This window comes from Rutidosis leptorrhynchoides, chromosome 9, assembly GCF_046630445.1.
Source record: "Rutidosis leptorrhynchoides isolate AG116_Rl617_1_P2 chromosome 9, CSIRO_AGI_Rlap_v1, whole genome shotgun sequence".
NCBI lineage: Eukaryota > Viridiplantae > Streptophyta > Magnoliopsida > Asterales > Asteraceae > Rutidosis > Rutidosis leptorrhynchoides.
In genome coordinates, this window is record NC_092341.1 from 277,775,617 (window position 1) to 277,797,194 (window position 21,578).

Genomic DNA, 21,578 nt, shown 5'->3' on the forward strand with positions numbered 1-21,578 from the left:
GAATAATCCCAATTAGAATTGTATTCCTCATAATCATTCCATTCAGGTTCCATGGGTGCATAATTTTCCATAGGAACGTAATAATAACATTCCCATGTTGAGTGATAATCTCCACAGATTTCACAACCAGTTATTGTTTCGTCATTCGTGATCCAAGATTGACCGAATGAATTGTCATCAACACTCGTTTGAGAGTATTGATTAAATTGATTTCGGATGTCATAAAGAGTTTCCAAGATATTTTCAAGATTTTTCATAATGCGCTTATTACCAAATTTTAGCTACAATGTGGTGCATTTACTTAATTATCCTATTAGTTATAAAAATAAAAATTATATAAGTTATCAAATTAATAGACTTTTCTGCTTTTTCCCACGTTTCGAATAGCCAATAGATGCAGCAGGGAGCCAGAACCCTTTATATCGGAAACTCACAACTCAGCCACTAACAAATCCAACTATTACTACGAAGCAGAAAATTTGGATGTCTATCAATTTAACCGCTTAAAATAATTTTTCCTTTAGAATTATTAGAGAAGAAGTAGAGAAAATTTCTAAGTCCTAAAAACTAGCGTGTCGAGAAATAAGAAAGAAAAAGAGTGCGCGTCGAAAAACGTCAAAAAATAAAAATGAGAAAGAAAAACGTCGAAACTTAAAAGTCTAAAAACTATATCTAAAAAGTTGCGCCTAAAGGTCTAAAGGTAAATGCAATTTTATTCGGAAAACGGCAATTACTTAAAAGGCACTAAAATCTATTTAAAATCTAAAGCGAAAAATGGCGTCGTAAAATTCTAAAGCGCCTAAATCTTAATCTAAAGAAAAAGCACTTAAGGGATTTTACGGCAAATCTTAAAAAAAAACTAGAAATAAAAATAAACTACGGCAAAAACTAATCTTAAAACTAATTACGAACGAATAAATGATAAAAATACAAATTATAATTAAAATGATAAAAATACAAATTTTATAAAAATATTATTTTTATATTATATTTTATAAAAGCATTAATATAAATATGTAAATAATAAAAACTAAAACTTAAAATACAAATTATATTAAAACTATATATGAATTAAACCCTAATAATAATAATAAATATAAAATTAAAACCCTAATTCGTATTTAATGTAGTCCAAGGTTTCCTGACAGAGAGGCTCCGCGACCGCGGTCTTTTTGCTGGCCAAGAGCTCCGCGAGTGCGGAGTTACGCAGACTCAGAAGCTGTGCAGGCTCAAACTGGTTCGGCAGGTTTTTTTTTTTAAATTTTATATTGTTTTTCTAAAAATATATTTATACAAATATATATAAAAATAAAAAATATAGCGTTTCGCCGAGTTTCCTGGCAGCGGCGCTAAAAACTTGATGTCGTAGCGTGGGGGTACGGAAATACTATTATTTTTTACTACGAAATACGTTACAAATTACACAAGTTTTAATTATTTATTTACAGATGGGATATACCTAAACCTTGCTACAACACTATAGGCAGTGTACCTAATCGTAGAGTAGTATAGTTTTTAGTAAGTCCGGTTCGTTCCACAGGGAGATGGCTTATTTCACACTATATTTTAAATAACTATATTTGTACAAAATATATATAATAATATATAATAATATATAATAATATATAATAATATATAAAAAGGGGGTTTACCGTTTAATGACCGGTTTATCGATTTTAAAACTTTAGTCGCAGTTAAAACCTAATGTAAAATATTAAAAATAAATACAACTTAATTTAAAACGTAAAGTAAATAACGATAATGAAATTGCGATAAATAAAAGTGCGAGAAAATTAAAAAGTACGATAATTAAAAGTGCAATTAAATACAATGACAATAAATAAAAGTGCGATAATTAAAAGTGCAATTAAATATGAAAATAAAAGAATTATGCTTATTTAAACTTCCGTAATCATGACGTTCGACGTGTTGATTTTTGTTTATTCCCATGGGTTAATTGTCCTTTGTCCTGGATTATTTAATATGTCCGTCTGGTTTTTGTCCATAATAGCCCATCAGTCATAAATATAAAGTGCGAGTGTCCTCGTCAAATTATCCTTATATCCGAAGTCAAATATTCCAACTAATTGGGGACTTAAACTATAAAAAGGTCTTAATACTTTGTTTAATAATTACACCAGGATATCGACTGCGTGTAACCCAAGGTTTTAATACTTTGTTAACAATTATACCAAGTGTCCTTGTACATAATTTCACCCCTGTTTTAATAATTCTAGTGACTAGTGACTATTAATTCATTCCCGTGTCCGGTTAAATGAACGATTATTCGTACATATAAATACCCCGCCCATCGTGTCCGATCGAGTGTATGTGGTTATTTATAGGTACGTCCAATTGTAAATCTTTATATTAAAATTAACAAACTATCATTTAGTTAAACAAATATAAAGCCCATTAATAGCCCATAGTCTAATTTCCACAAGTGTCGTTCTTTTATCCAAACCCCAATTATGGTACAAAGCCCAATTACCCAATTTTAGTATTTAGCCCAACATCATGATTACTTCGTTTTAAATAAGCATAATAATAATTTAGCTATGAGACATTAATTTAAAAAGGAGAACATAACTTACATTGATTATTTATCGCGTAGTGTTACACGGACAGAACTTCGACTTCAAAACCCGTAATTAACCATTAACCATTACATTAACTAAACTAATCTAATATAAAACTAAACTAATTTATATTATATATATATATATACATATATATATATATATATATATATATATATATATATATATATATATATATATATATATATTATATCAGAGAGAGAGAGATTGATTTTTTGTGTATAAAACTCGGCAGAAGCTCGTTGAATTTATAGAAAATTTTGATCCTGGTGTGCTCCGCGATCGTGGAGGTTTAAGCCTTCAGAGCTCCGCGAGTGCGGAGGTCCGAAATCCAGCTCACAAATTTTTGGCCATTTGCTTGTCGACGTTTTATTTAAATATATATAATATATAAATAATTTATATAATTATTTAAATATTATATTATATTCTTGTGCATAGTTGACTCATAATTTTTAGTCCGTTGCGTCGGGCGTTGATAGTTGGCTCAGGTCCCGGTTCCGGATTTCCGAACGTCCTTTCGTATAATTTAATATCTTGTACTTTGCGTTCTGCAACTTGTACTCTTGTCATTTTTAGACGTTTCGTATCAATAAATTGAACCACTTGGATTGTATCTTGTACATTTGAGCATTTTGGACGTTTGCATCTTCAAATCTTCGTTTTTGCCTTTTGTCTTCGCACTTATTTAATATAAACGATTACAACTTAAAATAAAACAGTTACAACTAAATAATTTACATATTGGGAGGATATTGCTACAAAATATATGTTCATTTGGAGCACTATCACACACACACACACACTCTCTAAGAACAGCAGCTAATAGCGCAATTATACCCGCGCTACCGGACTTATAGCCTTTCACTAGATATCCTCGATATACAGGTGACGTTCCATGAACATAAACCCTACAACTTAGCGCGAGCCATCGCTAACTGGACTACCCGCCGATGGTGGGTCTACGTTTAACCACCCCTGTTGAGATCCTCATCTCGCGAGGGGTTATTCACGGTACTCTGGACCGGAGAGTTAAACTCAATTGACCCTTAAATCCCCTTTCATTGATGTCAAGCATAGACCGAACCCGACCCGAATATTCCATGCTTGATCAATGGTTTTCCTCAGTATACAAATCAGAGTCAATCATCCAGTGCCACCCCGAACGAGAACGTGTCTATAGTGGATTATGGTTATGGTAGTACCCCTCATCAAACACCAAGGAAATCTCCTTATCAAATGGGAGATATGGGAAGTCCATCATATAGACATCAAACTCCAAGGAACTCTGCGTTTGATTTGGGATCTCAAAGTACTCAATCATATGTGCAGCGAAACTCTCCCTTGGCATTTCCGGATATGGGAGGTACATCACAAGTTGATCAGAATGTACATGATGCGGCGGATCTAGAAGATGATGAGCCCGACCCACAACCACAGCAACTCCGAAGGAGTGACCGGGTATCAATTCCACCATCATGTGGTACCGGTGGACACTAACATGGGCATAGACGTAGACGTTGATTGAGCGTATTATTAATGATTGTAATAGATTGTTTTTTTTAATGAGAAATCGTTATTTTCTTTTAATATAATGATTGTATTTTTATTATAATGGTTCTAATAATTTAATAATTGAAAACTCGTTTTACAATCAAATTAATAAACTCAAAATTATATTACATAATAAAAAAATAAACACATTATTAGTAAACTAATAATCATTAATAAACTAATAAATAATTTTTTGAAAAACATAATAAATATTAAATAATAAAAACATAACATAATATGAAGAAAAAAAAACACAAACCGGGTTTCGAAATGTCGGTTTGAACATTTAGGGCACACGTGGCTTAAAAATATTATAAAATGTTACTGGGACGCAAACTGGAAAATGAAATACCGGTTTGGCCCCAAAACTGGCAAACCGGCAATTCGATCATCGGTTTACCCATTTTTTAAAAAATTCTGTTTGAATTTCTACTTTTGTAATATAGGTTGAAAATATTTCTATTTTGAAAAAAAATTCTCCCAGCCACTTTACTCATCCCTTCCACTCTTCTACTTCTTCCATTAAAATTTGAACGCCTTTTTTGCGTATTTTTTTCAGTTTGAGCTTATAACATATTACTAACTATAGAATATTCATTTGACTGGTTGCACGTGCTACCAGTCAACGCCATGTAGATCCGCCCCTGTCTACATTTCATGATGGAGTATATCTCGGGCAATTTATGCGGTGTATCAACCTCCATAATTGGGTAAAAATTTTAATCTTGGCTCTGACAAGGCTAACGAGGTAGTCCATGCTTATTTTGGTTGATTTGAAAGTGGCGAAACAAATTGATCCATGGAAATTCGGAGCAGAGAAGGGCGATTAAGGGCGATTCTTAAGGGGGGATATCGATTTATATCTCAAATTGATGTCACATCAATGGCATTCAAACATATTTAATACATAAAAGAGTGAGTTCGAGTTATGGAAGGATAGTCCAGCTAGTTTTCTTGTATTATCTGTTTAGTGTGATAGGTGAAGGAGTCTCCATGTTTTTGTACTCTTTGTAATGATGATAATTAGACGCTTCTTGTGTTCTCTCGTTTCTAATAAATTTTGTTAGCTTTCAAAAACACAAAATATTTCTAAAAGATTTGATTGCAATGCCAACTCAGGTTCGATTCTCACTCCAAGTAGGGAATTTTTAACCTTTGATGGTACTGCCAACATCAATGCGATTTGGGAAGGTCTCTCAGGGGTGGTTTTCTCAACCTTCGATGGTCTGCCACCATCATCGCGATTTGAGTTTCCTCATAACGTGTGTGTGGGTGGCATATGATCGTGAAGTTAGTTAAGTTCCCTCCGAGTGATGCTGATATCCCGGTCCGAAAAAAGGTCTGATTGTACAAAACTACAAATACTTAGTCTTTTTGTCTAAATCTCAAAAAAGTTGTACCATTTAGACTTTTGAATTCTTACTTTTATAACTTTGACTTATGATTCTTACTTTTTGTCTGACTCGGGTAAGCATGATATGTCCTCTGAATCGTTTTCAAAACCACCTGGGTTCAATGGTGCTCGGTTCTCTTGTCCCAAATGCTCCTCAAATGCAGCGAGTAATGCTTCGAAGTCGAAAAGTGATTCAAATATGGCAAAATGTTTTAACAATTTAATCTCAACTGGATTATCTTTAAGTAAATGATATGAATAGTTGTCGAAAGGACCTCAAGTGTATGCTTGAAAGAATGGGTGTTTCTAATATAGTTTAATGCATATCTTATCCATTAACATTGGTGGAGGAGCGAGTTTCAGACATAAGCAACGTTGGATTCGCAACATCTATAACGAATATAAAATTGGTGTCTTAGGTTTACAAGAAACTAAGGTAACCAACTTGGAATTTTCCATTGCTAAGTATTTCTAGGGTAATTTCTCGTTTGAAAGGCTTGTTCGAGTGCTCGGGGTAGATCCGATGATCTTCTTACCATTTGGGATCCTTCTAATTTTCGTAAGAACGAATCATCACTTTTGAAAATGTTTTATTTGTAGAAGGCTTTAGAAGCAATAATTAGAATCATCGTTATTTAGTTAATATATATGCTCCTCAAGATCGTATCAAGAAGAATACACTTTGGAATTTTATTTCTGAATTCATGGCAAATAATGTTGGGGATTACATTCTTTACGGTGATTTTAATGTTGTCAGAGCTGCTCATGAAAGGCAAGGTTCTGTTTATTGTAATCTTTTGGCTAATGATTTTAACCACTTTATTTCTCCTACGGGCTTGCTTGATTTTCCTGTGGGTTCGCGGATATTCACCCGATCAAGTAAATCATGTGATAGCAGAGCCAAATTAGACCGTTTTGTTGTATCTAGTGGCATTATAGATTCATGTCCAGATCTTGTTATTCGTGTGTTACCAAACCTCTGGTCAGACCAATGTCCGATCGTTCTCTTTAAAGAATTTTCTAATTACGGTCCATCACCTTTCAAAAATTTTCCTCCTAGTATTTTATAGTTGGGGTTGAAGATGTAGTAAGGCAAGCTTGGGATGATTCATCTTTGGTTTCTAATGGGGCTAACCATAACCCATTTATCTCTCTCAAGAACAAGTTAAAGTTTGTGAAGCAAATAATTCAATCTTGGATAAAGAATATTTTTCTTCTTGTTGCAATGTGAAATGAAATCTGTTGGCCTCATTGGATTTTATTGATAATGAGCTAGAGGAGGGGGGGGGGGTGATCGCATTTCTTTGTCCAATTAGAGACTTAACACTCTTAAAGAACTTGCTTTCATTGATAAATAGGATAATATGAATGCAGCCCAAAAAGCCAAGAAACTAAGGAATCAGTTCGGTGATGAAATTCATCTCCTTTTCATGCTTCTATCAACCAAAAATGAAAGAAACAAGCTATCACGGGTATTATGTCTAAAGGTGTTTGACTTTCATCTACTCTGTTGGTTAAATCGGCTTTTCATAAATTCTTTGTTAACAAATTCAATTGCTCGAAAACTATCAAACTTTCTGGGGTCAGCAACAATCTACGAACTTTACCTTCAGTATTAGCTAATGATCTTGAGCTTCCCTTTACTGAATCATAAATTAGATACGCGGTTTGGGACTGCGGTGATGACAAAGCACCGTGCCCAGATGAATTTCTTTTCATTTATTGAAATACTTTTGGGATATGGTTAAAGAGGATGTGTGCGGTTTTATTCATAACTATCATGCTTCAGGATTCATTTCCAAAGGTTGTAACTCTACCTTCTTTACCTTAATCCCAAAGGTGGATAATCCTCTTTTTGTTAAAGATTACCGACCTATTAGTCTCGTTGGGATACAATATAAAATCTTGGCCAAACTTCTTGCTAATCATCTTGCCAAGATGATAGATCACGTCATCATTTCGGTTCAATCCGATTTTGTTAAAGGTCGTCAAATTTTAGACGAGCCTTTTATCATTAGTGTGATTCTTGATTGGTGTAAACGGAAAAAGAAAATGGCTATGCTTCTCAAAGTTGACTTCAAAAAGGCTTTTGACTCGATTAGTTGGGAATTCCTAATCTTCATGTTATCTAATCTTGGTTTCGGGCGTAGATGGATTCATTGGATTAAATGTTGCCTCAATTCTTCTTTCACTTTGGTTCTTGTCAATGGTAGTCCCACGGAGGAGTTTAAGAGTGGTCGAGGTCTTAGACAAGGAGACCCGTTATCTCTTTTTTTTATTATTATTTGCATGGAATGTTTGCACGTTGCAATTTTGGATGTCATTGATAATAGTCTTTACAAAGGCCCATGAGTGGGAAATGTAGCGTCTTCTACTCTTATGTCTCACTGTTTTTTTTTTAGACGATGCACTTTTTGTTGGCGAATGGTGTGACAACAACATCAGAAACCTAATTGATATTCTGAAATGCTTCTACCTTGTTTCGAGTCTGCAAATTAATGTCCATAAATCTAATATTCTTGGTATTGGTGTTCCCGCAACAGAACTTAATCGAGTCGCTAATACTTTTGGTTGCAAGCCTGCTTCGTTCCCTTTCTGCTATATGGGAATCTCAATCGGTGCAAACATGAAGTTATTAGAAAGTTGGAAGCCTATTGTTGAGAAGGTGAACAAGCGTCTTTCAAACTGGAAAGTTAAACTCCATTCTTTTGGTAGTCGTTTAACATTGATTAAATCGGTCCTTGGTTCGCTTGGTATTTTTTTCCATCTTTAAAGTCCTTAAAGGTATTCTCAAACACCTTGAATCTCTCTGTGCTAATTTTCTTTGGGGGAGTTCAAATGAGGATCGTAAAATTCATTGGAGAAATTGGGATACCATTCTTAAACCTAAAGAAAAAGGTGGTCTTGGAGTAGTTAGCTTTAAATCACAACAAAGCTCTTTTATACAAATGGCAATGGAGGTATGTTACTTGGGCTCAAGTTGTTAAGGCCATACATGAAATTCAAGTTGATGGTTTAAAACCTTGTGTTCATCGTTTGGCTGATGGTGCTTGGGCATATATTAATCGCACACTCTTGAACTTGCTTTCGGTTTCCCCTTCAGTTGTGAACTGCTTACGCATTAAAATTGGTGGTCGTTTTAAGACCTCTTTTTGGCATGACAATTGGGCTCTTGACACATCTTTGAAAGTTCGTCTTTCGCGACTTTATGCATTTGAGTTCAATAATTATGTTCGGTTGGATATAGACGTTTACTTGATAATTGGGAGTGGTGTTGGCGTCGCTCTATTCGATGAGGATCTGAATCACAACAATTTGTTGAACTTCTTACAACAATTAATCATGTTTCCTTTTCTACTTCATTGGATTCAAGGGTGTGTAATTTTTCAGGTGATGGCTCTTTTTCTGTTAGATGATGATGCTTCTAAGTCTAGCCAGTCATGTGGTGCAAATACATCCCTCCAAATGTAAATTTTTTTTTATTAGGAGAGCAAGTCTTAATAGGCTTCCAGACAAATGTAAATTATTAAAGAAAGGTGTGGTTTTGCAAAACATTTTATGCTGTTCATGTTCAACTGATGCTGAAGATCTCTAAAATATTTTCTTTGAATGCAAAATTGCAACTGAGGTGTGGGCTTACATTGCTTCCTGGATCGATGTCTCTATTCCAATGTGGCATGCTCTCGATGATCTTTGTAACTGGATTAGAACTGCTCATCAAAAACATATGGATCACATCATCATTGAAGTTATTTGTTACGCGACGCTTTGGACTTATATCGGCTCTATCTTTGATCATTCGAAGTTTGAATGTCATATTATCGATTGTATTGTTCTTTCCTCCTTCGATTGGATTTCGGCTCGTTATTTTAAAGCTAATCTAAATTGGAATACTTGGTTGCAAAACCCTCTTTTATCTTTGTAATGTCCTAGCGTCTTGCTAGTTTTTATTAAAATTTTCAGCCGTTAAAAAAAAATAAGGCAAATAACTTGTCTACTGCTACTTGTGGATTCGGTCAATTCTACTAGTATTAGTTTTGGTGGACAACATGAAATTCTCATCCAAGAAGCTAAAACATAATGTTAAAAGTTGAATCGCAGCCATAATAACACTTGATAAAAGTTTGTTTCCATCTCAATCGACAATTGTTAACCCGGTTGAATTCCAAATGTAGATTGTTGACTATATAGCACGAGAAAAGTCAAGTATCCATGGCTGGTTTTGACTGGCACATTGAACAGGGACACCAAGCTTCGAGTTCTCTAGCGTTTTCTGATTTGCTGTCAATCGAGAATTGTTAACCCAGTTAATGGTTTGATTTACTCCATAGGGTCTATGGTTCGGCTGAAGATCACCATTTGGTGCACACATTGAGTGTAAATTCATCCCATTTCTCATAGATAATATCTGACACAAAAATCAACATATGTTTAGTTCCATGAGCAAAATGTCTATTTTTAGAAATAATAATAAAACAATTATAGGTTACAAACTCGTCTTCGAATGTGTTGAACAATAAGATGTTTTTTATTTTTTAAGATGTTTTTTCTCTGAAGATCTGCGGACATGTCCGTAGAAAGAATGTGACATAAATGTTTGTATGTTGAATAGTGGATATTGTTTGTTTTTATGTCAGCAAAATAACTTAATCATGTCTACAGTTTTAGTAGAAGCATATTTATAAGTATGTGAAAACATTATTTTATCTTATATTTACAGAAAAAGATACAGTCTTCAAACACCAAAAATAATAAGATCTAGAGACTAATAAAAACAAACTACACCTAAGTATATTAAACGAGATTACACAACACTTGTTACCATATAAGCAACAAATACAACTTACCTGCACTTGGACCTGGAGCTGCTTCAGATATTCAATGACATCATCCAGCATAGAAGCCTTGTCAGTCTGATAAATTAAACAGATCATAAGTTTAGTCGAAAATGTTAAATGTTTGTATAATGGATGATTAAATGACTAACCTTATTTGAGTTAGGGATGAGTTTCTTCAAAGCCTTCAGTTTTTCATTGATTCTGCTCCGCCTCCTCTGACCCAAACATACATTTAACATATATATTTTATATTTATATTTATTTATATTCCAGTTCCAATTATTAGAAAATGAGAATCAACATTCATAGTTATAGTTATTAGATTTGTTAGATAAAGTTGATTGTTACCTTTTCAGACATATTATGAACCTCTGCAGCTCGGGTTCGTTTTGATGGATTACGGGTCGGGTTTTGTTTTGCAACAATATCTTCTTCAATCAAGTGTTCTAACCCCTCCTATATAATTATATAAAAAGAACAATCGTACATATTTCAATTTCAATACAAGATAAATATGTTCACAATAATGACATTCAAAAAACATATATGAAGTTAAAAGATTTACTTGAAATAACAAATAATAATAATAAATATTAAAATAATTGTTGAAATACATGTTTATATTTTTCAATCTCATTTGTAACTTGCTTTGGTTTTGTGCAGATTTGTAGATAAAAGTGTAGAATGATAGATATTGGACTTTATGCTTTGGACTTCTATCTTTTGGATTAATGCTTATTGGATTGAAGGTCTTTTGGGCTTAAAGCAATGTTTTATTAAGGGTAAAAGCCCAAGATTGGTGCCCAAGTTATTCAAGATATATAAAAGCCCTTATCTGTAGCCGATCAATTCATTCAGTCATTCTTCACACATCAAAACACACACATACATTCAGCTGCTCGTGATCTCTGGGTTTTCATATTATCTCTGTATTGTGAAGATTCAATTATCTTGAATCTATTCTGCTGTTGAGTCTTTTATTCTTGTGTGTAATCTCTACAATTGTTCAACATAATTTGAACAATTGATTATTGTGTTTTTCGACTGATTCATAGTTTTAATATAATTTGTTAAAGTTTTGTTCTAAGATCTGGTGAATAGATTGCTATTTTGTACATGGTATCAGAGCGGAATCGAATCTACAACTTGTTCTTCTCAATCGATTGGCGATTTTGTTGAGATCTGAAATTAGGGTTTCGACAATTTGGGGGTTTTTTCTTTTATGTAGTCGTCTCATTGATTGGGTGATATTCTTGTAGAATCGAAGGTGTTTCTGGATAGAATAGATTGCTAAATCTATTCTTGGTGTTCTTTGAAACCCTAATTGACAATTAGGGGTTGTATTCACTGCTGCTGCTTCTTTTCTTTTCTTGTGCACTTTCTTCTGGATTATTCGGTTACTTCTATCCCTTCTTTATCTATTGAATTGAACTAACTTGTTTTTCTGTGTAGAAGAGACATAAACTGTGCCCAACTCTTGATCCCAGTTCTTGAAACTGGTGAATACCTGATCAAGCACAGTTGTGTATTAGGACTCTCTTTATCTTTTTATTATTTGTTTGTTTGTTATTCAATGGGTGATTCAGGGGGTACATCAGATAATCCTATTTCAAAGTTGGATTTCAATGATCCATTATTTTTACATCCAAGTGATATAACTAGTACACCTATTATTACCTTCAAATTACTTGGAACTGAAAATTTTAGAGTCTGGAAATGTGCTATGACTCTTGCTTTAAAAACTAAAAATAAGTTTGGCTTTGTTGATGGTTCTGTTAAAAAGAATGAATCAAATGAAGTTTTAATTAAACAATGGGAAAGGTGTAATTCTGTTGTACTCTCATGGATTCTTGGCTCAATCTCAGAAGAACTTTATTTGGGTCAAATTTTTTCAACAGTTGCTTCTGAGATTTGGCTTAAGTTAAAAGAGACTTATGATAGGGTTGATGGGGCTATGGTTTTTAATCTTCATCAAAAAATTAACTCATTAACACAAAATGGGAGTTCACTGTCTGAATATTATCATACACTTAATTCACTCTGGAAACAATTTGATGCTATGGTTGAAATACCTGATAATTCATATGAATGAAAATCACATCATCAAATGATTAAACTTATGCAGTTCTTAATGGGCTTGGATGATTCCTATCATTCATTAAGAAGTAACATTTTAACCACTGAACCATTACCTTCTGTTAAAACAGCATATTCTCTTATTTCTAGAGAAGAATCTCACAGAATTACATCTCAAAATACCTCCAAGAAGCCTCATGCTTCTGCTTTCAATTCTAAAATGGTGACAAATCAATCTAATGTTTCAAATACTCCTATTAAAGGCAGAGGTCCTAATCCAAACCTAAAATGTTCTAAATGTCAAAAGATTAGACACACAATTGATAGGTGTTATGAAGTGGTTGGTTATCCACCTAATTACAGAGGAAAAATGGTTAATAATAAAATCAATCATAACTATACACCATCTTGGAATAATAATAATAATAACAATAATAAAAATTTTGCTAGTAATTCTGCTGCTGCAGATACTTCTTCTCAAGGCAATATGCCTTTCTCTGAAGAACAGATTTCTGTTCTTATGTCTCTCCTCAATTCAAGGAGTTCTTCAAATGATCCTAAAGCCAATATGGCAGGTATTGGATCTTGTTATTCTTGTTGTTCTAATTTTTCTAAATCTAATATGACCAATCTCAGCTCAGGTTTTCCTAAACCTAGCTGGATTATAGATTCTGGAGCAAATCAACATTACACAACTAGTGAACATGGTCTTAAAAATGTTATTGATATTTCTGATTTAAATCTGGCTGTTGAACATCCAAATGGATCTTTGGCAAAAATTTTGAAAATTGGAGACTATTCTGTGTCTTCTGATATTACTTTGTTTGATGTGTTGGTTGTTCCAGACTATCTTGTTAACCTAATGTCTATATACAAATTAGCTAAAGACAGTAAAAAGTTTATCTGTTTTGATGAATTCAATTGTTATATTCAGGACTTAACCCACAAGGGTGTAATGGGAAAGACATTGGGGACTGGTAGTGTTCATGGTGGTTTATATGTGTTTGACAACTTGTCTGTTTTAGGTACTTCTGCTAATTCCACTATTAATACATGTTTTTTAACTAAACACATGTGGCATAATAGGTTAGGTCATCCTGCAGAACCTGTTATGCAGGTTCTAAAGGACACTCTAGGGTTTGGCAATGATGTTTTTTCTCCTTGTGATGTATGCCATAAGGCAAAACAAACAAGGGATCCTTTTCCTTTAAGTGATCATATTTCAACAGAAATAGGTGAACTTATTCATCTTGATGTATGGGGACCATACAAAGTCACTGCTAGAGAAGGATTTAGATATTTCTTGACTGTTGTTGATGACTTTTCTAGAGCAGTTTGGGTGTTTCTTTTATCAAATAAGAGTGATACTTCTGAAAATATTATAAACTTTGTTCATATGTTCAAAAATCAATTTAACAAGTCAATCAAAGTTTTTAGGAGTGATAATGGTACTGAATTTCTTAATCATACTCTCTCTAATTTTTTAAAACAAAATGGTATTATACATCAAACTTCTTGTGTTTATACACCACAACAAAATGGAATTGTAGAAAGGAAACATAGACATCTTCTTAATGTTGCAAGATCTCTACTTTTCAAGGGGGAGTACCCTTGAATATGTAGGGTGATTGTGTTCTTACTGCCACCTATTTGATAAATAGGACTCCTTCATCTGTTCTTAAAGGAAAGTCACCATATGAACTTATCTACAATAAACCACCTTCACTTAATCATTTAAGGGTTTTTGGTTGTCTTTGTTTTGCTACAAATTTAAATAATCATGATAAGCTTGCTTCTAAGTCTGAAAAATGTGCCTTTATTGGGTATTCAAATACTCAGAAGGGATACAAATTGTTTGCTCTTGATACAAAATCAATTTTGATATCAAGAGATGTTAAATTCTATGAAAATATTTTTCCTTTTAAAATGAAAACTACTTCTGGAAAAATAGATTTCATTGAATCTGATTATGTTAAGTTTTTTGATACAGATTTTGAAAATAATCAAGGTGCTCCTTCTCAAGATCCCTATGATGACAATCATTCTGATCATGGTGAAGGTAGTGACACATCTATATTGAGAGGTCAAGAATCTGTGCACACCAGTTCTTGTGAATCCTGTGGAACTGATCACATCATTGTTGATTATCAAGATCAAACTGTTCCAGATCATGGTACTCATATAGATGATGTCACAGCAACACCAATGATGGACCCTTATGACAACAATCACAGTACTTCTACTCAGAGTACTAATAATGAACATACTGAGGGAAATGGTGTTCAAGTTCCACTTGACACCAACTTGAGAAGGTCCACTAGAGAGTCTTTTTTACCAAAACACTTGGGTGATTATCATTTAACTGGTAAAGTTAAATATGGCATTGAAAGGTATCTTAATTATGCAAAATTAAGTAATAAAAATCTTGCCTTTACTGCTTCATTAAATAAAAATGTTGAACCTAAATCCTATTATGAAACTTGTGTCAATCAAGTCTGGAATGATGCAATGAATGCTGAAATGGAAGCTTTGAATAGAAATCAAACATGGATTTTAACTGATCTTCCTCCTGATAGAAAGCCTATAGGCTGCAAATGGATTTATAGAATAAAATACAAATCTAATGGAGAGATAGAGAGATATAAAGCTAGATTAGTTGCAAAAGGGTTTAGTCAAACTGAAGGTGTTGACTATGATGAGACCTTTTCACCTGTTGTGAAGATGGTCACTGTTAGGTGTGTTCTTACACTTGCTGTTAACAATGGGTGGTTATTATATCAATTAGATATCAATAATGCCTTTCTTTATGGTGACCTTGATGAAGAGGTTTATATGTCTTTACCTCCTGGGTATTTTGACAAAAATGATAAAAGGGTTTGCAAGTTAACTAAGTCTTTATATGGGTTAAAGCAGGCACCCAGAAAGTGGAATGAAAAGCTTTCAAATTGTTTAAATGAAAATGGTTTTGTTCAGTCTAAGTCTGATACATCTATGTATATTAAAACTAAAGATGACATCTTTGTTGTGTTGTTAGTATATGTAGATGATATTGTGTTAACTGGTAACAATATAAATGAAATCAAATCTGTTAAAGCTTTTTCGAGTTCTAAATTTATGATTAAAGACTTAGGCTTACTAAAATATTTTCTTGGAATTGAAGTCATTAATACTGATGAAGGTTTGAATCTATTTCAAAGAAAATATTGTCTAGAGTTAATTAATGAGTTTGGTTTATTGGCTGCTAAACCTGTTAACACTCCTATTGATGCTAATGTGTCATCTTATAAAGGGGAAAATGAAGAAATCATTAAAAATATGTCTGTATATCAAAAATTAGTTGGTAAGCTAATTTATATAACTGTGACAAGGCCTGATATTAGTTATGCTGTTCATGTGTTGAGTCAATTTATGCATGCTCCTACTGTTTCACATTTAAAATTAGCTTTTAGAGTTTTGAAGTACTTGAAGGGCTGCCCAGGTAAGGGTATTTCTATCAACAAAGGTATGAAAAACTTTGACATTACTGCATTTGTTGATTCTGATTGGGACAAGAACTTATTAGCTAGAAAATCTATTACTGGCTTTTGCATTTTTTTAGGAGATTCTTTAATCTCTTGGAAAAGCAAAAGACAACCAACTGTTTCAAGGTCCTCTGCAGAAGCAGAGTACAGAGCAATGGGTGCTGTCACTTGTGAATTGATCTGGATTTTAAAACTTCTAACTGAATTGAAACTTAAGAATTTAATCCCAATGAAAATGTTTTGTGATAATTCTCATGCAATACAAATTGCAGCAAATCCTGTTTATCATGAAAGGACAAAACATTTTGATATTGATTGGCATTATGTAAGAGACAAGGTTTCAAGTGGTGTTATTAAAATTGAAAAAAATTAATTCTAACCTGAACACTGCAGACTTGTTTACAAAGGGATTAACTTCAGCTCAACATAATCTTTTTTGTAATAATCTTAATTTGAAAGATATATTTACAAATTAGATTGAGGGGGAGTGTTGAAATACATGTTTATATTTTTCAATCTCATTTGTAACTTGCTTTGGTTTTGTGCAGATTTGTAGATAAAAGTGTAGAATGATAGATATTGGACTTTATGCTTTGGACTTCTATCTTTTGGATTAATGCTTATTGGATTGAAGGTCTTTTGGGCTTAAAGCAATGTTTTATTAAGGGTAAAAGCCCAAGATTGGTGCCCAAGTTATTCAAGATATATAAAAGCCCTTATCTGTAGCCGATCAATTCATTCAGTCATTCTTCACATATCAAAACACACACATACATTCAGCTGCTCGTGATCTCTCAATTAGGGTTTTCATATTATCTCTGTATTGTGAAGATTCAATTATCTTGAATCTATTCTGCTGTTGAGTCTTTTATTCTTGTGTGTAATCTCTACAATTGTTCAACATAATTTGAACAATTGATTATTGTGTTTTTCAACTGATTCATAGTTTTAATATAATTTGTTAAAGTTTTGTTCTAAGATCTGGTGAATAGATTGCTATTTTGTACAATAATATTGGCTAATTTAGCCGTCAATTAAACATTTGACCTTGTAGGGATTAACTGGAATTAGTCCGTTTGTATTTGGCTAACTATTTATGACTAATTATTGTATACTCTTACAAAACACGAGTTGACTGTTACGAGCGAAGTCAAATAATCTTAAAAATAGGTGACTCGTATATGGACTAATGGACTATCCTTAAATTTATAACCAGAACAGAGCTGAATACGTACCTGGCTTTCGCAATCATGTTCATCTAGCTCATAATCAATTGTAGCTCCCATTGAAGAAGAAGAAGAAACATGAGCACCAGCATTCACCAGAATAGCATCAGACGAATTTGGCACGTGTTGTTGTTGGACATCACATTGCATTTGTTTCGGAGTACATAAAATCGGTATAGACGAAGAACAAGAAGATGATGATGATGATTTTGAAATGATTTGGCTGAGCAAAATGGAAATATCGTCGGTAGGTTCTGATAATGGATGATATGAAGAACAAATGGAAGGTGGTTTTTGGTACATGTTTGCCATTAATTGTTGCAGACTTGATTAATTAGCTCATATACATTAATTCACATATACATATGTATATGTACGTGTTAGTATTTAGTACAAGGAAATATAACACATCGATCGATATAGTAGAATTAAAAGTGAACTTTTTGGAGAGCTAGCCTTTTCAATGTTAAGTGAAAAGTGAATATATATAGGCGTAGTTGTGTGGGTTTGGGTGGTGGAGAAAAGTGTTGGTAGAAAGAAATTGGAGAAATTGGAGAAAAGTGTTGATTAAACCTAGTATTACGGGGATAAGTAGTTAACCTTTCCAATCAAGAGGGTTTTTTTTTTTTTTTTTTTTTTTTTTTTGGCGAAAAACGAAAAACTTATATAAAACTAAAGTCTTTTACAAAAATTGAAAGGGCCTTTACAGAAAACACAAAACAAACCGACTTGAACAACGCATTGGCCGAAGAAAACAAAACCGATCTAAATAAAGCAACCAACAGAACTAAAGGATATCTAAGAGCGAGCCGACACAAACCGAACCAAACAAATAAACTCCAACTAAGCCTAACAAACTAAAACTAAAACTAACACTAACACTAACACTAACACTAAGCAATCAACAAAGACTAGGAAACATAAAAACTATCAAGATACAACAATAGAAACACGCTAATATGAACAACTCAACAAAGCCATAAACGAATCAAACAACATATATGAAGTAAATATAATATAATACGGAGTAATATAATATATTACTGCATTAATTTCCAAAATATGTATAATCACGGATTATTTGGTTGCTTTCGATCGATCGGTTTCATGGTATGGGTTTTAAGCATCGAAGTCATGGTCTCTTATCGTGCCGGCAACTTTTTGGAAGATTTGGTTAGCTATAATCACGGATCAAGAAAAAGTTTTTTAATGGTTAGCTCATGCCAAAGTGTGCCAAGCCTTCATTTGTGGGCTAAAGTAGTTTATGGCACGTTTTATATTTTGTTCATCAATGTTTTGTATTTGCCTAATGGGCTAGAAAGTATTGAGAGTATGTGAGTCCAGTGTGAGAATTGATGTAGCTCCTTTAATTTTCACTTTTTCGTGAAAATTTTATATTTAATTTCTGTTTTTCGCTAAGGAAAAAAAAAAAAAAAAAAAATTGTGTATTCTTTAAACAAAACTACAAATGCCAACTATCCTTCATACTCCGTATTGATTATAAATAATTTCGTGGCAATCACTTATTGGACCAAAAATCACCATACCTAAACACCAAAATAATGATTCCATGCATTAGGGTCCACCAGAGTTAACAAGGTACTCCATCAAACATCGCACAATCAAATCAAATCAAATGTGGGAGTAGTTTTTCCTTCAACACGGCAAGCATAAAATCAATCCGAACAGTGTCAATCAATCTGATGATTGATCTGAGGGTTCAGATTTGTTAGACGTTTGAATGTTTTGGGTTTCGTTCAAACTTCGTTGAAATCCTAGCAACGAGAAGTAAACTGGTACTTAAATGGGAATGGGGTTGGTGAAACGTGGCATGTTTTTATTGACTGAAACCATTGTCTCAGAGTTGTTTTAAACATCGAGTGGTCCTATTTGCATGTGTGTTGTTGGTTTGATTCCTTGAGAATGTAACTTGTTTGAACTTTCATTAAATTGGTATTGCGACAAGACACTATTATGAGAATATGGAGACTATTATGAGAGGTGGCGCGAAATGGGTTGTGGATTTGTTTTTGTACTTTTTTTTTGTTTTTTGTTTTTTTTGTTTTTTTGATAATATGCATAAGTGGGTTAAGAATGTTGGATTATGATAGTGTTGATTGTGGTGTAGCTATTCGGATCTTCGGATCGATGTTTGAGCGAATTCGTGAATTTTCGGGAGTCGATTTAGTCAAACCAATCAAGAACGATTGATTAGATCGATGCCTAAAGTCGTTAATTCGACTTGTATGGGTTTTGGGACTGATTTGGTTGAGAGAAAATCAACTGAAACTAATTGTGTTGATTAACCCTAAATGTGAGGCATTAGGGTTCCTTTTATACTCAGTTGGGCCCGATCCGTACGGATGCACTACATCCGTACGGATGCACGTTGAATCCGTGCGGTTGCACATGCAACCGTGCGGTTGCTAAAACTTGATCCAAACTCGTGTCGGTTGATATAACTAGGGACTTATTATGCATCAACAAACTTCCCCTAGGACCTAGTTCTATCAACATTCCTTCGTTACCCAGACTTATACACCATCATCTCTGTTGAGGATCAACACACTCCTCCTAGGATGTGGCGTTACTTTCAGCTTCACTTGATTTCCCCTTATGCACCAATAAACTCCCTCATATGGCACATATATTCTCTCTTCATTTTTATCCCTGTCATATTCCAATGATAATCGCAAGTCGATACAATTACCAAGAAATACAACTTGTTGAACCATTTAGTAAAATCTCTTTTAATACTCGGAGATTTCTACTCAGCAATCTTCAAAGCTCACCAGTCATCAGATTAACCCTAACTTATGACTGCTGTGACTTTAGGTTCTTCAATATCTTCAAATCTTCATATATGCAGCGGAAATTAAGATTTGACTTTGTTTGGCCCATAAATAATCAGAAGGTTCTGATTACCCCACAGTAACTAATTTTTCCTTCTAAAGCTTCATAACCTGATAATAGGGATGGCAATGGCCACCCGATCCGGTGGATATCCACCCGATCCACCCGCTTCGTGATGGATATGGATGAACCTAAATGGATATGGATACGGATATGGATGAACCTTAATGGATATGGATATGGACATGGATGAAAAGTGTCATCCATGGATATATCCATTACCACCCGAAATACATATACAAATACATAAATATAGATGTATGTTTGCATATATAATATTACAAGTTTATTTACCGTTACATTTACATTATGTTTTAAATCCTATAATAAAATAACTATAATATATTACAATAATACACGTATATATATAATAAAACAAACTTACAAATTTCATATTTAAGTTTTAATAATCTATGTTTTATAGTAAATTTAACAATTTTTGTTATATCTTCAACAAAGATTACACATTCTTACGGATAGATTTTAATATGTCATGTTATATTCATTTTTGTTATACTGCGTTTTTATTGTAATCGCATATTAGAAAATATTATAACAAAATTCTAATATCCATTGGATATCCATTAACCCGCTTAATCCACCGGATATGGATATGGATGGATGACCTGGAACTAAACGGATATGGATATGGATATGGATATGGATAAACAAAATTTAAATGGATATGGATATGGATACGACGTCACCCGATCCATATCCGATCCATTGCCATCCCTACCTGCACATGGTAACATCACGCAGTACAGAAATGTCCCGTTCTTATTGATTAAAAACGTTCCATATTAATTGATTTCGTTGCGAGGTTTTGACCTCTATATGAGACGTTTTTCAAAGACTGCATTCATTTTAAAACAAACCATAACCTTTATTTCATCAATAAAGGTTTAAAAAGCTTTACGTAGATTATCAAATAATGATAATCTAAAATATCCTGTTTACACACGACCATTACATAATGGTTTACAATACAAATATGTTACAACAAAATAAGTTTCTTGAATGCAGTTTTTACACAATATCATACAAGCATGGACTCCAAATCTCGTCCTTATTTAAGTATGCGATAGCGGAAGCTCTTAATAATCACCTGATAATAAACATGCTTAAAACGTCAACAAAAATGTTGGTGAGTTATAGGTTTAACCTATATATATCAAATCATAATAATAGACCACAAGATTTCATATTTCAATACACATCCCATACATAGAGATAAAAATCATTCATATGGTGAACACCTGGTAACCGACATTAACAAGATGCATATATAAGAATATCCCCATCATTCCGGGACACCCTTCGGATATGATATAAATTTCGAAGTACTAAAGCATCCGGTACTTTGGATGGGGCTTGTTGGGCCCGATAGATCTATCTTTAGGATTCGCGTCAATTAGGGTGTCTGTTCCCTAATTCTTAGATTACCAGACTTAATA

The 21,578-nt window shown here is 33.4% G+C and overlaps 1 protein-coding gene across 1 annotated transcript; it reads right to left on the reverse strand.

Annotated features, from left to right (window-relative positions):
• Nucleotides 1-9,518: 9,518 nt before the first annotated feature.
• LOC139865631 (transcription factor SPATULA) lies at nucleotides 9,519-17,604 on the reverse strand. The gene is made up of 5 exons (XM_071853706.1): nucleotides 17,218-17,604; nucleotides 10,734-10,841; nucleotides 10,535-10,600; nucleotides 10,395-10,460; nucleotides 9,519-9,955 (listed from the first exon to the last, which is right to left on the reverse strand). The coding sequence occupies exons 1-5, from the start codon at nucleotides 17,518-17,520 to the stop codon at nucleotides 9,731-9,733; spliced, it is 768 nt and encodes a 255-aa protein (XP_071709807.1). The 5' UTR covers nucleotides 17,521-17,604; the 3' UTR covers nucleotides 9,519-9,730.
• Between the last annotated feature and the right edge of the window lie 3,974 nt (nucleotides 17,605-21,578).